This window comes from Arvicanthis niloticus, unplaced genomic scaffold (genome assembly GCF_011762505.2).
Source record: "Arvicanthis niloticus isolate mArvNil1 unplaced genomic scaffold, mArvNil1.pat.X pat_scaffold_414_arrow_ctg1, whole genome shotgun sequence".
NCBI classification, from domain to species: domain Eukaryota; kingdom Metazoa; phylum Chordata; class Mammalia; order Rodentia; family Muridae; genus Arvicanthis; species Arvicanthis niloticus.
The window spans coordinates 1-19,406 of NW_023046055.1; the positions used below are offsets into that span (position 1 = coordinate 1).

The 19,406-nt window shown below is 43.5% G+C and overlaps 1 protein-coding gene across 1 annotated transcript; it reads left to right on the plus strand.

The window, feature by feature from the left end:
* The first annotated feature begins 679 nt into the window (after positions 1-679).
* On the plus strand, positions 680-19,002 carry LOC117702075 (pre-mRNA-processing factor 17-like). The gene is made up of 8 exons (XM_034493399.2): positions 680-750; positions 2,678-2,723; positions 4,593-4,694; positions 5,361-5,476; positions 5,710-5,843; positions 14,278-14,354; positions 16,273-16,417; positions 17,237-19,002. Exons 1-8 carry the CDS (start codon positions 733-735, stop codon positions 17,412-17,414), a joined length of 816 nt encoding a protein of 271 aa, XP_034349290.2. The 5' UTR covers positions 680-732; the 3' UTR covers positions 17,415-19,002.
* The last annotated feature ends 404 nt before the right edge of the window (positions 19,003-19,406 follow it).

Below are 19,406 nucleotides of genomic sequence, written 5' to 3' on the forward strand. Positions count from 1 at the left end.
TAAGGCAGTTGAATGTTGTCATTGCATGACCCAAGGAGAAGCCAGTGCAAAGCCTCAGCTGCTGATACAGGGCAGGCAGACAGAGTAGGGACATCAAAGTCAAGGTAGATGTGAGACGGGCTCTGGAGGTTCCAGCCTTCCAGGCTGTCCAGGTTGGCCATGACGTAAGCTTTATGGGTCAGTGTCCACCCCCATATTGTTTCTTGTCCCTTTCCCCACAAGTTCCTGCTGCCGTCTGCTTTCTCTTGGCACCACACAGTGAATAACAGGCAGATGGTACCAAGTCTGCTGCTTGGCCTCGGTTAGGTTGCTTTGGTTCCTGGGTTATTACATGTCAGAGAGTAGACCTTCCTTGCCATCAGATCCAAGGTCAAGTTTAAAATAGTGCCAAGTGAGATACTAGCAAACGTTAGAGGCTCATATTTTTTGTCATCTGCACCGTGGCAGCTGTCAATTTCCAGATCTTTGCCAAGAACAGGGGACTACAGAAAGGGAAAGAAATGGCCTGGAGCCATTTGCCTGGCTCAGCATGAAGAAGTGCGGATAAGAAGCCTTCAGTGGCTTAGTGTCCAGTGAGGCCTCTCAGAACACTGATGGAGGCTAGTCTAGAACATGAGGGTCGGAATAAAGAAAAGTAGCCAATTGTCTCTTGTGCTTCGTGCTGTCTTTTTCTAGGGTGTCAGTGCCGTCAGGCTCTTTCCTCTCTCCGGACATTTGCTGCTGTCTTGCTCCATGGACTGTAAAATTAAGGTGAGTCTTCATTCACCTGAGCGTGCCGCAGAGCCAGTGCTTGGTTAATCATAAGCAAGTCTGTGGTTGTTAGGCAACTAGAGGCTAATTATTCTCTCCTCAGCCCTATGGTGTCGCTATTTACGGGCTGCTTCCACACTGTAGACTCAGGCATGGCTCTGTGGGCCGACTGGCTGGACTCTCTTTACTGCTTAGACAGCTGATTAGGGTGGAATGCAATCACGTTGGCATTGGGCACATAAATATTGAATCAGGAATAATGCATTTTTTATGGAGGTTATGGATATGTAACTGAGTTTGTTCCTCAGACTGGCTGAGGGAGAAGAGACATGATGGAAACCCCACATCTAGAGAGTAAACAGTATAACTTTTTTTATCCTTCCCCTTTGAACACTGGGACACCAACCAGCAGTGCCCTCTGCTATCTCTGCTCTCGGTGCTCACAGGAAACAAGCGCCATCTGAACCTTCCTCCCAGATGGAGTGAGGCGGGGAAGCGAGCTGTCGCTCTTGTCAACTTCCATATGAACAGAGCGGTTTTGAAACCTTAGGTTTTAAAGAATAGTTGGTATCTTTGTGTCTCTTCTGCATCCAGATCATTGCTCAATAAATACCAGCCCTACAGTATTCTGGTGGCTTGGAGAGTCCGATTGTTAAGGGCTTTATCCTTTTTAAATATTGATGACTGCTATCAGTGTATAGAGCCACTGCTTTTCACGGGAGCAGCCACTCAGAGCATTCGTGAGAGAAACAGTTTGTCTCTGGATTAAAACGGTTTTCTCAGAAAAATCTCCAATTTTCTTTAACTTTCACTTATCCATTGAGATTACAATCATTCCCTTGGATCAGGGAACAAGAACAGAAAGTTGAATGTAGCTGACATCTATTAGACTTCAATTAGGAAACTGTTACATGCAGAGGGATTATAATATCAAAGGCTTGAAATTAGGCTGTTCTGGGAATGGTCATTGCATCTTGATGTAAATAACCATAACACAGGCAGCACAGAGCAAGTTCCAGCCTTAAGAGGATGCTTGCCGACAGGAAGGCCGAGGAGGGGAGTGGGGCAGGGAGAGGAGAGTCTGCTGGGAGAGTGAAGAGATCCAAGCGGCCAAACTGTGTGCTGCAACTGCTGCAGCTTAGTGGTTGGCCGAGCATAAGACATAAGAGGAAAAAACAGTCCCGAGCAAGGGAGCAGGTCCAGAGGGTCTTGCCTGTCATGGCAGGACCTGAGGCTTCTATCTGGTTAGCATTAGGTGCTCAGAAATGTTTTCTGTCTGAGAGTGCGAGCAACACCATCAGGGATGAATGTGAGGGAGACAAGCATGGCATAGCTTTGAAACCTTTGTATTTATCTGCTTTAGATATGATTAGAATTGTGAGCCGTAGATACTATTTTTTATAGAGATTCTATACATATTACCCAGAAAATATTTTTAAAGACACTTTTCAATATTAAAGTAGTACATAGCAGCAGTCCTAGTAGCATTTAATTCCTTTAAAATTAGTTTTTACAAAGGTAAAACTGTTTCTCATAAGAAAAATACGTAAAATACAGGGGAAAAAAACAGTAAGAAATGAAAATCCCCAGATAAACTTTATGTGCAGCTAAATCCTCTTGATGCTTTGGTGTGAAAACCTCCTCAAGTGTAAAGAATGCTGGTATATACCTGTGTCCAAGCTGTAGGACACAGACTGGTAAACAAGGCAATATTTAGTAATTAAATCCATTGTGCCCACAAAGATGTGTACACACACATAGCTAGCAAATGACTATTGGTGTTTGATAAAAACTTGTATTAAGCTTGATCTCCCCCGGGGCTGGAGCTTTGCTCGGTGGCAGAGTACGTTCTTAGTATACATGAGGTCCAGTTTCTGACGCCATAAAGAAAACATTAATATTTTCATGTGTTTTTTATTTTCTCCAGCTATGGGAAGTTTATGGAGACCGGCGCTGTCTGAGAACATTTATTGGTAATATTTCTTTTTCTTGCTGCCTATAAATCTGTTTAGGAATGCTTTCACAAGAAAGACAGCATCATCAGCAATCATTTTACTGCCCTGATATGAAGGAAAGTCTGCCCAGGCAGAGCTGAGCCGTGAAGGAGTAAATCTCTCTAGGTAGGCAAGGAGGACGAGGAAAGGAGAGTGGTGGAGGCCAAGAAAGTGCGCTCTGCCTTAGGGACAGTGGCGTGTGGTAAGGATCTGCCAGGGTAGAGGAGAGGGATAGTGTGGATAGCGATAGAAGGCAGTCAAGAGGAGAGGGATAGTGTGGATAGCGATAGAAGGCAGTCAGTGCGGAGAGCCGGCGTGCCGCTAATGAAAGAGGCTGCGTCCTGTAATGGCACTGAAGAGCCATTTAACAGCCCTTACTAGAAAGAAAGTAATGGGATTGGAAGACTACAAAGATTATGTGGCAATCTGGGGGACACTCTCTGATAGGCAAGCCTAGAAGGAAGAAAAGAGACAACACAACTATTTTGTTAGTCTCCGTTGAAAAATGGTAAGAAGAGAAAACGTAATGAGATCCAGTAACAGGATGTGAGTGACACAGGGCAGAAACCCTCCACGACTCCTGGGCGGGGCAGCTGATGAACGAACACTTGTGTAAACGGTTTAGTAAGGGTGGGGATTTAGTAAGGGTGGGGACGTAAGGTTGGGCTTGTTGAGTCTGAGCATCTAGTGAAGCTGTCCAGTAGCCGTGGGCGGAGCTTTAAAACAGGGTCGGGAACTAGCAGCTGAAGCCTCAGAAACGTGACTGAGAAAGCTCCTTGAAGATGAGAAGTGGACCAAGGAAGGGCAGGCTGTGTGCCGAGTGGCCTTCTGGATGCCTCTGTCCTTGTCGCTTCTTGTTACTTTTTTCAAATTTAAGTGTACCAAATGGAAGGGCTGCAGATCACAGTGGGTCTGTTTTTAGATGATAGTGGGAGTCTGTTCTCCCATGCTGTGCTATCCATGTGTGGGTACTCTGCAAATAGATACCAAGATACCACACCAGCACACAAGACTTCTAGGGAAACCGTTAACTGTCTCCAGGGGCATAAAATGTCCCTCATATACGGAGGATCTGATCTCCATCAGCCTCATCTGTACCGCCAGAACATTCTTCGGGGGGAATCTAGAATTCTCTACAAATAGCTGCTCTGTGGAGGGCCTCCTGGTTGCCACGCTTGTTGCCATGGCGCCTGCTGCGGGGCACCTGCCTGACAGGAGTTCTGTGCTGGGGGTGGTTCTGGGAAACAGCCCATGGTTGACGATTGGAGCAGTGTACATTTTGTGAAATTATCTGTGTCCTGGTTCTAGTGAGAAGATGGGATGTCTGCTTTGGATTAGCTGCAGTTTACAGTTTTCCTCAGAACTGTGAGAAAATGGATTGGTCTGGCTGGTTTGACTTCTAAGTACAGTGTAATCAGTGCCCTGAAATTAATTTAGTTTGAGAATAACATCTTTTAGAAAATACAGCTAACACTGTAGTTTTGAGTCAATTTCTATGACTTAAGTGGTGATGACCGAAATACACAGTTACTGAAGGAGAGCTACAGCTTCCTGAACTTGGGTTTGGGTCACTTTGCTTTTCCTTCCAACAAGCTGAGGAAACTGAAAGTGAGCCTCCAGGTCTCATCAGAACTGTGGGGCTCAACAAGTCCGTGGCTGGGTGGTCATCAGTGCGTACTGCATATTAAAAAGATGGGAAGCAGCTTTTCTCAGTTCACCCACCTGCAGAGCACCTTGAAGGAATAGCAGCAGCCCCTCCCCAGCCTGTCAGGAAGCCCCTGAGGCCACTGTCTAACTTCCTTGTGATGCTGCTCCTCTCCTCACTGTAGCTTCTGGCTCCACCTCTAGGTCACAGTAAAGCCGTGAGAGACATTTGCTTCAACACTGCGGGGACACAGTTCCTCAGTGCGGCCTACGACAGGTACCTGAAACTCTGGGACACCGAGACAGGTGAGTGTGTCCTGCTCTCCCCAGCACACGTTTCTGTGCAAAGAGTGGTCCCCTGGTGAAATGATGCCTCCTCCAAACACAGCTTGACGTGCTGAGCTGCACACGCTCGTGGCTTGTACCAGGAATGCTGTCTGTTCTCAAAATATCCCACTGCAGTGATGTCATCAGAACTTGTCTCTGTAACTGATGGGATGATACATTGCTTTGGGGGAGTGTGTGTGTGTGTGTCTGTCTGTCTGTCTGTCTCTGTGTGTGTCTACTTTATTGCCTTGAAGTAGGGTTTCTCACTGAATTGAAAGCTTACCAGTTTTGCCACACTGGCCAGCCAGCAAGCTCCCATGATTCATGTGTCTGTCCCCAGTGCTGGGTTTACAGACATGCTCGGCAGTGCCTGGCTATTGATATGATGCTGGGGATTCAAACACAACTCCTCACACTCACACAGAAAACATTCTTACCAACTGAGGCATCTTCTCAGCCCCTGAAAAAAATATTTGTAATCATTTTAAAAACAAATCTATGAAAAGTACCAATGTAGTGGTTTTAAGAGTCAAGCTGCCCATCCTCAAAGTCAGTCAGTAAGGACTACTCATTAGGTCTTCGTGCCACTGTCATCTTCTGGAAGTCACACTTAATGTTTCTGTTTAATTTGACTCTTTGGTCTAGGACAGTGTATATCAAGATTTACAAACCGCAAAGTACCCTACTGTGTCAAGTTCAATCCCGATGAAGATAAGCAAAATCTCTTTGTGGCAGGAATGTCTGATAAAAAGATCGTCCAGGTAAGTCTTTTTCAGTATGTCTGTCAGGGTGTGTGAGCTTTAGACTGTATGAGGAGAGAGAACAAAGCATTCATTTGGTTGAGGTCTGCCACGCCGAGGGTCCCCTCTTGTCGTGCTTAGAAGGCAGCAGTCAGTTCATACACATGGAGTGTGAGGAGTCTTCAGTGCCGAAGTGTATCTGGCTTTTTTCATGAGTCCGCTCACCTCTGTGTGCCTTCCCTTTTGCTGCACAGTGGGACATTCGCAGTGGAGAGATTGTTCAGGAGTACGACCGGCATCTGGGGGCTGTCAACACGATTGTCTTTGTTGATGAAAACCGGAGATTTGTGAGCACATCTGATGATAAAAGCCTGCGAGTGTGGGAATGGTGAGTTTCCGTCTGAAGAAAACCTGACTTATGAGACAAGCAATTAAAAACCATAGCCAAAGCTTGATAATACATCACAGTTTTCATGTCTTCCAGCCGGTGTTTTAATAATGTAAATACTGACAGTTTGGAAATGGAAATCTAAACATGTATAATGATTCTTCGCAATCTGGAGAATCTCCCAAAAGTACATGGATTTGAACTTGGTTTGTTGTTGTTTGTGGTCATGATCATTGTCACACTGTCACATCTCACTTTCTTATTTTTTTTTAACTTTTTTTTTTTCGTTATTGAATATTTCATTTACATTTCAGATGCCATCCTGTTTCCGCATTTCCACCCCACGCCCCAGAAAACCCCTATCCCATCCCCGCTTTCTCCTTTTGCTTTTATACTATTTTTTTAATGTTAATCAAAGGCTTTGTAAGTTTGGCAATGCTCGATAACAAGATGCCCATACAATCAGAAGTGTAACCCAATACCCAACCTAGATATACCAACTGTCTTTGACTGGCAGAGACATGCAAACATCCGCCTCCATGTTCCCCCCCTCCTGCCTCTTGTCACCTAGCTCCTCCTCTCCTTACTCCTCCCACCTTAGCTCCTCCTACATATCACCCTTCCTGTTAAAATAAAACTTTTCTCTTAAAATACAATTAGAGCACAACTATACCAATCTGTGTCAGTAAGGTGCAAGATAGACTTAATACTCAAGTCCATCATTTTGTTGACTAACCAGAACCTCTGTCATCTCTCCTAACTAAAACACTTAGTTCTGAAGTGGCTTTTTTTCTTGGCTTTAGAATGAACGTCAGCTTGAAAACCATCCTCTCAAATCTTTTCTCTCAAAGTAAATAGCAAGGATTGGCTATGAGACTATAAGTCTTCAACCCCATCAGAAATCCAGAATGACTGAGTTAACTGAAATTATGGGAAGCACAAAGCATAGCTTCTAAAACTTAGCCAAATTATAGAGACCGCTGAACACCTGGACAGTCCCTATACTACAAAACGTTGGAGCATCCAATCTTCAGCCTTCTGGCCCAGGATCATCTGACAGACCTAGTGATGCAGAATTATTAAGGGCTAATTACTCTGTCTTGGCAGATATAATCAGTGGACTATTCTGCAAGTGTGACCTTTTCTGGACAGTGATTTGTCTGTAGATGGAAATAGGCAATTCTTGCCTGGTGGTTGTCTTACCACAACTGGAGTAACTCCAAAGATGCTCAATTTTTTCTTAGAATCTAAGACAGGAAGCTGTCAGGAGCAGACAAGTCTCTAATCAAAATGAACATTAATACAGAAATGTTTGTAACGTCAATTCTGTGGACTTCTGACGTTTTGAAAACCAACTATCCATGTAAGGCAATCTGGACTGTTGTCTGCTAACTCCTCTCAGCTATTTCTAAATAAAATATAGAAAGCACCCTAACAATAAACTCAGAGCCATGAATTTGCCCTTAACTCACAGGCTAACCATCTTGAATCAGTTAAAAAAGTTAAAGAAGGACTGGGTCTAGCCTTGTATTCCTAAATCTGTTACATAGGCATAATGCCTATGAGAGTAACAATATTAATCTCACTTTAAGCTCATACCAATGAAAACCTTAAATTTGAAATCAAAGTAAATTTTGTACCATTTAAGAAATTATAACTTCATCTTAATGACAATCATGCATATTTCTACGAATAGGTTATGGCTATGCAATAAATCCTAGCTAATCCTCCCTGTTCCACCAAAACCACTACTTTTCCCTAGAAAGACAGCCCAATATTAACCATCTCAGTCTCCAAGCCCAGGGAATAGGGGCGCCGACTCTTCATTAACTTCTTCAAGGTGATTATGGGCATTGAGATATTAGAAGAGGGGTTGGGGGGAGGAGTAAATTGATAAGCCTCTGACGTCTGTGTCTTTACTGCATCCAGCTGGAATTCCAGGACATCAGAGGTTCGAGCAGGTCTGCTCAGCTCACTTGATGAGTAGATACACCAAGACTGTGTATTCTGCAATATACAATTCTCAAAACAAATTTTAGTATCAAGATAATTTTTTGTTTGAATTCTGGAATCTAGTCTTCTGGTGGCCTGCCTCTGTCATGTCTAATCCATATATTCTGGTAGTTTCTATGAGGGTGTGCTCCCACCATCCTCCCATTTTCACCTCCCTGCTCTCAAATTCCCCCAACACTTGGGAGTCCAAACTTTCAGGCACCAAGGCCCTCCACTTCCACTGATGCCTGTCAAGGCCACCCTCAACTACCTATACAGGTGGAGCCATGAGTCCCTCCCTTTGTGTTCTCAGGCTGGAGATTTTAGAATGGCTACTCCAGCTTGTTTCTTAGGGCCATTTGATTGAAAAATTGTTTTCCAGCCTTTTACTCTAAGGTAGAGTCTGTCTTTGTCGCTGAGGCGGGTTTCCTGTATGCAGCAAAATGCTGGGTCCTGTCTATGTATCCAGTCCATTAGCCTATGTCTTTTAATTGGTGGATTGAGTCCATTGATGTTAAGAAATATTAAGGAACAGTGATTGTTGCTTCCTGTTATTTTTGTTATTAGAGGTGAAATTATCTTTGTGTGGCTATCTTCTTTTGGATTTGTTGGAAGAGGGTTACTTTCTTGCTCTTTCTAGGGTACAGTTTCCCTCCTTGTATTGGAGCTTTCCTGCTATTATCCTTTGTAATGCTGGGTTTGTAGAAAGATATTGTGTAAATTTGGTTTTGTCATGGAATATCTTGGTTTCTCCATCTATGGTAATTGAGAGTTTTACTGGGTATAGTAGCCAGGGCTGGCATTTGTGTTTTCTTAGGGTCTGTATGACATCTGTCCAGCATCTTCTAGCTTTTATAGTGTCTGGTGAGAAGTCTGGTGTAATTCTGATAGGTCTGCCTTTATATGTTACTTGGCCTTTTTCCCTTACTGCATTTAATATTCTTTTTTTGTTTTGTGCACTTGGTGTTTGATTATTATGTGACGGGAGGTATTTCTTTTCTGGTCTCGTCTATTTGTCATTCTATAGGCTTCTTATAAGTTTATGGGCATCTTGTTCTTTAGATTAGGGAAGTTTTCTTCTATAATTTTGTTGAAGATATTTATTGGCCCTTTAAGTTGGGAATCTTCACTCTCATCTATACCTATTATCTTTAGGTTTGGTCTCCTTATAGTGTCCTGGATTTCCTGGATATTTTGGGTTAAGAGCTTTTTGCATTTTGCGTTTTCTTTGACAGTTTTATCAATATTTTCTATGGTATCTTCTGCACCTGAGATTCTCTCTTCTATCTCTTGTATTCTGTTGGTGATGTTTGTGTCTGTGACTCCTGATTTCTTTCCCAGGTTTTCTATCTCCAGCGTAGTCTCCCTTTGTGATTTCGTTATTGTTTCTACTTCCATTTTTATGTCCTGGATGGTTTTGTTCAATTCCTTCACCTGTTTGGTTGTGTTCTCTTGTAACTCTTTAAGGGATTTTTGTGTTTCCACTTTAAGGGCTTCTACCTGTTTACCTGTGTTCTCCTTAAATTCTTTGAGAGTGTTATTTATGTCCTTCTTAAAGTCCTCTATCATCATCATTAGAAGGGATTTTAAATCTGAATCTTGCTTTCCTAGTGATATGGGGAATTCAGGACTTCCTTGTGTGGGAGAACTAAGTTCTAATGATGCCAAGTACCCTGGGTTACTGATTCTTATGTTCTTGCGCTTGCCTTTTGCCATCTGGATCTCCTTAGTGCTACCTGCCCTGTCTCTGACTGGAGCCTGTCTTCCTATTATCTTGGTTGTATCAGAACTGTGTGGAGTGGATGTTACTACTGGGGTTAGAGCTGGGGCCCAAAATCTGCTTAGTGCTCCAGGCCAGGAGTGACTTCCTGGGTCCCAGTTACTCCCTGTTTGGGGTGGGGTTGCTGTCTGCTTACCTAAGATACTGCCCAGGTTAGAGCTCCTGGGGGCCCCGTTTCCTCTGCGTTCTTTGAGATTGAGGGCAGAGCTGCCACCTGGGATCTCCTCCGTGTTCAGGCCCAGACCGGAGGGAACCCTCACATTCCTTTTTTTAATAAATTATACATAATTTATTTCATGTGCATTGGTGTAAGGGTGTCAGATCCCCTAAGACTGGAGTATAAGCAGTCGTGGGCTGCCACATGGGTGCTGTGGATTGAACCCGGGTCATCTGGTAGAGCAGCTGCCGCTCTTCACTGAGTCATCTCGGTCCTGCTTTAAGTTTTTATTATTTTCATAGTTATATGTATGTGTGTGTATGTGTGTGTATGTATGTATGTGTATGTATGTGTGTATATGTGTCTATATGTGTGTATATATGTGTGTATGTACGTATGTGTATGTATGTGTGTGTATGTGTGTATGTATTGTGTGTATGTGTATATGTGTCTGTATGAGCGTGCATGTGTGTGTGTGTGTGTGTGTGTGTGTGTGTGTGTGTGTGTGTGTGAGCTTGGCTTGTGTTTCCAGTGGTGAGTTCTAGAGGTCACACTCAGTCCTGAGGTTTGCAGGCAGCCCTTTCCCCCACTGAGTCTCCTCGCTAGCCTCCTCCTGCTTGCTTTACTAATACCTTATTCATCTTTGCAAAATGGCAGGCAGGGTGTAGGATGTTTGGTTACGTTTGGGTCACACATAGAGATCCTGGCCTCAGAACAAATCCAAGGAAAATTGCAATATAGTTAGGTTAACACTTTTTCTTATGGCCTGCCTTGTACTCATCCATGCTGTAAACCGCCTCATATCATCAGCTTTAAACATTTTGCTTGTTGGATATAATCAGAACATATTGACTACTTTTTTCTTTTATCCAAAAAAAAAAATTTGTTTTTCTAAAAGTCAAAAAAAAAAAAAAAAATCCTTAATCTGGTTTTGTTAAGTGTCTTGGTATTTTATGATTTAGTTACAAAGAAATAAATGTAATCTTTCTGATTAAAGCCAGTCCTTGGGTGGAGCTCGACTTGTATTTATAGTCGCAAAGAACAACTCAGTGGAGACCACAGCATTCCAGGACTAGAAAGTGCACCTTCCCTCCCACTTCTAGAAGTGACAGTTTAAGAGAAAGCAGGCGGCCTTGAACCTCAGCCAGTGGCTTCCTCCTCAGACTGACTCTCACAGAGAGCAGGCCCTCAGTACTGTCAGAATAATTGAGGTCAATTCAGAATCAGTGCACCTGGCAATTTCTCCGCATCGCTCTACCCTTCTGGATTACCCCAAGGACTCTGACTGGACTTTGTCTCTAATCTTACAAACGTCAGCTCCGCCCTTACTGGTCAGCATTCAGAGCTTCTGTCCTTCTTCATAAAAGGTCCTTCTTAGGCCTAGAGATTTAGCTCAGTGGGAAAGTGCTGGCCAGGAAGAAGGGTGGGGAGGAAGGGAAAAAATAGGAGTGGGGGAAGGGAGAGAGAAAGATTGACTGTTTCTTACAGAGAGTCTGCTGTGGACATTGAGTGTCTTTGTTTGGGTGGTTTGGTTTGGTTTGGTTTGGTTTGGTTTGGTTTGGTTTGGGTGTGTGCATATGGTGTATGTACACTTGTGAGGGTGTGCACATGACCATCCACACGGATGCAGAGGCAAGGACCAGACAAAGATGTCAGGTATCTTCCTCTATCTCATAGGCATGCCTTGCTATTACATAGGTGATGGGGATTTGAACTCAGGTCGTCACACTTGTACTGCAAGCATTCTTACCCACTGAGCCATCTCCCCAGCCTGACAAGGGGTGTGTTTGTATGTGATACGTTAGTGGTCAGGTGTTTGTGTCTTGAGTTGCTGTTTCCATCACTGAAGGTAGAGTGGTATAAAAGAAAGTGAATATTGAGAAGCTATACCAGTTAGAGAGCTTTCAAACACTTGTGTAGAATTGAATCAATAAGATGCTTTGACTAAATTAAGGCTGCAACATTAGAATCCTCCTTTCCCTTTCAGAAGTCAACACTAGTCTAGTCACTAATGAAGATACAGTTCTGGAGCTAGTGCTTCTGTGTGTCAGTCACTAAGTTAAACATTTGATATGAACTTTTTGCTCTAATGTGCAAAGCAATCTTATATGCAGTGGGCTCTTTCTTTTTTCATATAAGGAAACTAAAATAGTTAGAGTGATGTACCATAGGACATGAAATGGTCAAAATTTAAACTGCAGGTCAGACTGATTGCAGAGCTTTTTGTTTGGATGGTGAATGTAGACAATGTAGGCAGAGAAGGTAACTTGGATCTGCTCAGTGGAGAGCAAACCAACTTGGGACCTCAGATCTCTCCGCTTCTCCTAAGAGTAATTGCTGGTGATTCTGGAGCGATGAAGAAGCCCTAAGCCCAGAGCAGAGTGAGTCCAGGGACAGGAAGTTCCCAGCACTGGGACTTTAAGAGGAGGTTTTCCAAACTCATGTGTCCTCTACCTCATTGTAGCACAGCACCATGACAGAGAAAAAGAACCAGACGTTCGTTCGGTGGTTAAGAGCACCAGGGCCCAGATTCAGTTCCCAGCACCCACATGGCAGCTCAGAGCACTCTATGTAACTCCAGTTCCAGGGATCTGATGCCTTACCAAGTCACCAAGCACACCCACAGCGCACAGACAAGATACTCATACACACTACAGAACACAGCCGAGGGAAGCTGGGCTTTCTGTAACTGTGCTGTGCAAGCAAAGCCCTAACGTCACTGAGAAGAGTTGGAAGTTAGGACAGAAGCCACAGGTGTGCCCTGCAGATCAGCTGAAAGCATGTCGGTGGCCATGGGGGCCCTTGTTCTGACGGTTTTATTTTTGTCTTTTAACCAAAGGTATTTATTTTGGTAAAATACTTTTAAAGGAATTTTACAGAAACTGGTTAACATTACTGTATTTTTTATTTTTATAATGCCACAGGCTGGTTAGATTTGATAAGTTCATTTCCAAACCAGATTATGTGAAATCAGTTCCAACCCTGTTATATTGAATTCCAAGATCTAAGTAGAAAATGACGCTGTTTTTATGAAGTTCAACTATTCCTAGCAGGCATTTTTGCCGGAAATAATGAAGTTCTAAGGGTGGCCCAAATTCAGTTCTTGTTCTAGGGCAGTGGCTCTCAGCCGTCCTCACACTGGGACCCTTTAAAACAGTTCCTCGTGTTGTGGGGACCCCCAACCATAAAATCATTTTTGTTGCCACTTCATAACAATAACTTTGCTGGTGTTGTAAACCATAATGTAAATATCTGACGTGCTACCCCTGTTAAAGGGTCATTTGTCCCCAAAGGGGTCTTGACCCACAGGTAGAGAACTGCTGTTCCAGTCTGGTACCAAGACTTGTTAAAACAGGGCCCTGGAACGCTTCTGCTAGGTTTCCTACAGATGTGAACCTAAAATAGGTGATTCATTTAGAAAGTGCTCTTGCTTCCATCGTGTTATAAGATTCACTGTCTACTAGTGATAAATCCGGGGGAGAGCAGGAATCCTTTTTATAAGGTGAGGCTCCTACACTTGGGTCATTCAGAAAGACCATTCTCACCTCATTCAGTGAGTCCTGGGAGCTGATAAATGTCACTTCCCTGGGTACAACAGAAGTCTCTTTCCTCTCGACATTTGTTCCTTCTGGATGTTGGATAAATGTATAGAGAAATCCACAAGAGAAGCAAAGTATTGAAACTGAAATCATACCTTTACGTTGAAATAGCTCTTCGCCCCATGGTGTTCATCAGATTACACTTCCCACACATTACCCCACGCAAACAGTGTTGGTCCCCTAGGAAGCAACAGTACCAAAACTCCTTCAGAATTACCAAGTATCTTTTGTTATAAAAAAGAATGAAAACAAAAAGGTACCTAGTACGTTTGGTTCTCAGTTGAGGTGAAGGCTTTTGAATTTTGTTGTCTCTTCAGGCATTTTTATCACAAAGTTTTTGCTGTTCTGTATTTTGCATTTTGCCCTGTACTTTGCACCTTGAAAATGCTTTTCTTGTCAACTGTAAATAGGCGTGGTACCAAGCACCGAATCAGGCACTTACTCTGCAGCCTGGGCCATTGTTTCTGGGCAGATAAAACTAGTAAGCGCAGATCCCCGCAGCTGCGTCCACACTCACTGCGGAGGGGTAGGGCATTTTAACACTCCCAGGTGCTCATGGGGTGATGAGTAAGGGTGGTGGGCCAGTAATAACATCCCTCAGAGGCCTGCTCAAGCACCCTGCTTCTGGCGACCATGCTGCCTTTTAAGATGAGTTCATCATTCATGAGTATTTAGCAATATACGGGCCAGAGTTTAAGTCTAATAGTTAGAAAGCAGAACCACTGACACTATTATAATTTTCATGGAAAGGCATTTTGTAAACTAAAAACTTTTTAGTAATAAAACTCCATCCTGGAAGCTTACTGAAAAGGCAAATTGCTTTTACTTGGGTACATTTGGGTAACTCTCCCAAATGTGCTTGTGAGAGTTACTGGCTCTAATGTGTGTGTTGTTGTCGATTCTTAGGGACATCCCTGTGGACTTCAAGTACATAGCAGAGCCCAGCATGCACTCCATGCCCGCAGTGACCTTGTCTCCAAACGGTAAGTTGGTGCATAGAGCTTGTTTAGAATGAGCGTGTAAGACACAAAGGAACCGCTGGAGCCGCAGAGCAGAGCTCCACACGAGAAGACGGGGTGTTGCCATCCGCCTATAGGGAAACCTTTTCAGAATGGCGAGTAATTACTGGTTTTCATATGTGAGTCACTTCGCCCACTCTCCTGTTTTGAAAAAATAAAAGAATCAGTGATTTATAGTTAGCATTAAGGATTTCTTACAGTTGTTTTTGTTTCTTAGTTTCAATAATTTTCCTTCCAACACAAATCAGGTTCAGTAAAACATTTAATAAGTGCTTTTCTTTCAAGGGAATAGAAAATTTTGGTCCGATTCTTCAAAATGAGAACATTTTAGCAATTTACATGTAAAAGATCTTTTAGTGAAGCTTTACGTCCCTATTGGACACTGAGAAGATAGTTCCAGTGCACAGTTTCTTTAGACTTTTGCATGGTAACAGGGTCAGGTCACCACAGTGTAGGGCTTGTTGATGAACCCCCATTCTCGTTACACTTTGAGGACCAATATGCCCAGATACCATGTTGCACTTCACTCCTGGCCATACAGCTTGGTTGAACTGGTATTGGTACTCACATCTGGCGTCCTGTCTCCTTCATGGCAAGTTTCTGTCTTTCTTTGAGTGCCAAGGGTCATGCTTGATGCAGCCCACTCACTGCGTTGATGCACTTTAGAGTGTTAATGTCGTGATTTTTTTCTGTGCATAGGTGTTTTGCCTGCGCGTATGTCTGTATGAGGGTGTCAGATTCTCTGGAGCTATCATGTGGGTGCTGAGAAATGAACCCTGGTCCTCTGGAAGAGTATCCAGTGCTCTTAACCAGTGCTTGAGCCGCCTCCCCAACCCTAATGGTATATTCTTGATGGCAGAGGCCCTTCTCTTCCCACTTCTCTGTGGGAGCCATTTTGCAGGGCCCAAGTTGAAAAGAAGGGGTACAGAGGATTGTGAGAGGGAATTACATCTCCAAAAGATTTCCTTCAGCAAGACAAAACAAAAAATCAATAGTTTTCTATTTGATAACCCTTGTAAGTAATAGGTAATTGTGCTACAGGCACACCGATACGATCAGTGTCTTGTGAGCGTGTAAAGTGAATGTTTTCAGAGGTATTCTGAGGGTAGAGGAGGACATGGAGGCAAGGGAGAATCTGCTTCTCCCTCAGCCTTTTTGTGGCAGCTCAGTGGCAGTTGGTAGGAACCCTGTCATCCTTAGAAAAGCATCGAGTAGATACCATCTTGACAGTCACCATAGTATACCCTTTGTCGCCAGGCTTCAAGACTTCATGCTGGATTTTAACCGTCTGGCAGCCCTCTCCTCACTTAGGTGGTGTTGCCTGGGTCATTTTTATCACTCTAGCAGCTATGAGTAAATGCTGTCTGCAGGCAGGGGCTTCGCTGACTCCTGGGTAGATGAAAGCAGTGTGCTTTCTAGGAAACAGTTGGTACGGTCTTGTTGATCCTCATTTTCAGTGCAGTTTTATTTGATAATCCTTCATTTATCATGAAGCTAGTCTTTAAGAGTTGCCACAGTTCTGTTCTGTTCTGTAGTTCTATTGACTGGACTTATTATAAACTTAGCAATTTTTATCAATAACTTATTTGTATTGACACTAGGCCTGGAAGTTTGTTTTCTTATTTTTGAACAGTGTGAAGCTCTCCTCTGAAGAGTACTCGCTGACAGTAGGGTAACAGCAGCAGAGTCAGTCACGTTAGATAAAAGAATCCCTCTTGCCAATGGCTGACCTAGAACACTCTACAGATGCCACAGGAACTTGCTTTTCTGATCTTATAAAGTACTTTGGAACAAAGGTGTAATGAAAGCTAATCTTTTTTAAATAAACTTTTTAAAAATGTTTAAATCTTCCTCTAAAATATACCGCTTTTGCATTTTACAGGAAAATGGCTAGCATGCCAGTCGATGGATAACCAAATCTTAATTTTTGGAGCACAGAACAGATTCAGATTAAATAAGAAGAAAATTTTTAAGGGCCACATGGTAGCAGGCTATGCTTGTCAGGTAGACTTCTCACCAGACATGAGGTACGTTTAAGTCTTCATATTCACATGTGATGGTGGTGTGTAGAGTCCTTCACAAATCACTGGGACTTGTGTAATTGCATGAGAACTGTGTAATCTTCGAAAATGGCAGACGTAACGGCAAGAATGAGTTATAAAGATTAGATGGGCGCTTCTGTGGTGTCTTCCTCAGTGTGCTTTCTGACACTGCTCAGGCCATGACCTTTAGCCACCTAGTAACCCCTGTCCCCATCACCATGACGGTACTGTCTCTGCTCTCCATCGCTGTGGTGGAGGAGGTCCAGGAGAGCCTGCATCGCTGTTGCACAGAGCTCCGTTTCTCACCTACACAGTTGTCCACACTGGGAACAGAAATGCAGCTTTCGGATATTTCTGGGTCACAGTCAGTGACATTTCTGTGTTCACTTCCCAGCTCTTAGTTAAAAATACACAGGTGCAAAGAATTCAGATAGGCCTGTGGCTTTGTATATTTACTGTGGTAATTACGCCTCAGCTTCCCATTCTGATTCAGTCTTGAATCAGAGCATATCGAAGCTAAAGATGTGTAAAAGTTCCTTGCTGTACAGCGTGCCTGACATGCTCACTGGCTACATGTGAAGCTGGCGCTTCTGTGCAGTCTGCCTGTCTAGAGATGCGCTGACTCTTAGATTGGCGGCGTATCGGAGGGGAGAGGCTGGAGATGTGCAACTGCAGACCGCTTCAAGCGCTCATTCTTCTGAGTTCCTTACATTCACGTTTCTCATAGTAAAGGGGGCTGTCTCTCATTCATGTCACCAGTTTAAGGTGTCTGAGTAACCAGGATTTGTTTTCATTCTATTACAGCTATGTGATTTCAGGAGATGGAAATGGGAAATTAAACATTTGGGACTGGAAGACCACAAAACTCTACAGTCGCTTTAAAGCCCATGATAAAGTGTGCATAGGTGCAGTGTGGCACCCTCATGAAACATCCAAGGTCATCACGTGTGGTTGGGATGGCCTCATTAAGTTGTGGGATTAATGGGATTAGTCCTTTCACTGTCTGGGATCATTTTTGATCCAGTGTCATATTTAACTATTTAATTATTAAAATGTGTTGGATGACAGCTTGATTTATAGGTAATCTTTTCTTATATGGCCTTATGAAGTTGGCCTGTTGTTTTTAAGAGCTTTGTAAATTTGCCTCAGATAAGTTCAATAGCAGCTTCACTTTGTTCTTTATAGATGTTATTTATATGGAGAATGACAACTGATTATATTTGACAAGTAGTTACTGTTGGCAGGCAGTTGCGTTTGTCCCTATGATGTCACTAAAAGGATCATTTTGTAGTCAAGAAAAAAAATGCCTATTGGATATGGGATCCCATGGGAAATGATGTAGCTAACAACTCAGAAAGGTACCAGACACTCAGCAACCCAACCCGTCCACCGGGACGGCAGGAACAAACGGACACTCAGCAACCCAACCCGTCCACCAGGACAGCAGGAGCAAACGGACACTCAGCAACCCGTCCACCAGGATGGCAGGAGCAAACGGACACTCAGCAACCCATCCACCAGGATGGCAGGAGCAAACGGACACTCAGCAACCCGTCCACCAGGACGGCAGGAGCAAACGGACACTCAGCAACCCGTCCACCGGGACGGCAGGAACAAACAGACACTCAGCAACCCGTCCACCAGGATGGCAGGAGCAAACGGACACTCAGCAACCCGTCCACCAGGACGGCAGGAACAAAGGCAGAACCACCTTTAATTCCCGCTCATTGAATCAAGTTCTCTTCTTCTTCAAGTTCCATTATTTTTTATGGCCTGTGTTGTTTATTTTTACTTGTAAATTAGTGACTTTCATTGGCTGCTGCTTTCCTCTAACTATGAAGCAATGTAAAATTAAAAGGCAGTCTGCAGTTCCTTTCTTGACTCTTCCTGATCACCAGAGACAGGACTGTGTAGAAAGTGAGGTTGTCTCTGACGCTGGAGCCACGGCTTTGGATGTTACGCGCAATCACTGTCTGGAAGGCCCTCCGCACGCTCAGAAATCAGGGTCTCAGGCTCACCTGCACCACTGGGATGAGTGGTAATGAGTTCCCGCTGGCCAGACTGAAGGCAGAGTCCAAAATACCATTGTAATGTCTTTGAAGTCACAGCTTTGTCCTTAAAATCACTCTGTTTTTGCTTGTGAATATAAACAGTGAAACTTTTGAATGTTAGAAAAATTTAAATTTCTTTTCAGATCTTTGAAAAACTATTGGCACTATATAAGAAAATGCCGGCCCCCCCCCCCCCCCGTTTGATAGGCCGCCACATGCCCAACATTGCACTGCCTAGCCACTGCCGTTTCTGCGACTTCCAGGAAGGGTGGCACATCGGAGGAAAGAATTCACACAAAACCTTTCTGTCGTCCCAACCACTGTCTTAACAAATGTGAGTCACTGGAGTGCAGTGAGACAGACTTCAGCAGCTGTATTGCATGTTAATGAATTATCATTTTGAAATCTCAACTTCTCTTGCTGTGTTTTTGACTGTTTCTAAACAGAGTAACTGTACATAAAAGTTTTCTCTTTTTTGAAAAGATCCTATTTTTGAATAAAGCATTCTTTTTATAGAAAGTGCTGCTGAAATGTCCACTGTGTCCTTTTGTCTTAAGTCTGTGAAGACACCAACACACCACTTTCAGACTTAAATGGGTCACATAAAAAGAAATGCTTTTTATGAGAGGTGAGGGCTGTCCAGTACGTTAATGGCTTTATTCTGACCACATGATGAAACACCAGTCAGCATCCAAGAAGCATTTGGTGTGTGCAGGCAGACAGGCAGGTTCCTTCCCAGCATAGAAACCCTAAGGCGCTCAGTCGCTCACTGAGTGCTTTGCTGCCTTCTCCTCACCACTGCGAGCTGCTGTCACACCAAAGGACAGTTCTTCCCAAAAAGTTAGAAGTTAGAAGATTCATTTAAAGTTGAACTGATGTAAAAATTTCAACTGAATTCACAATAAAACACTGAAACAGAAGCT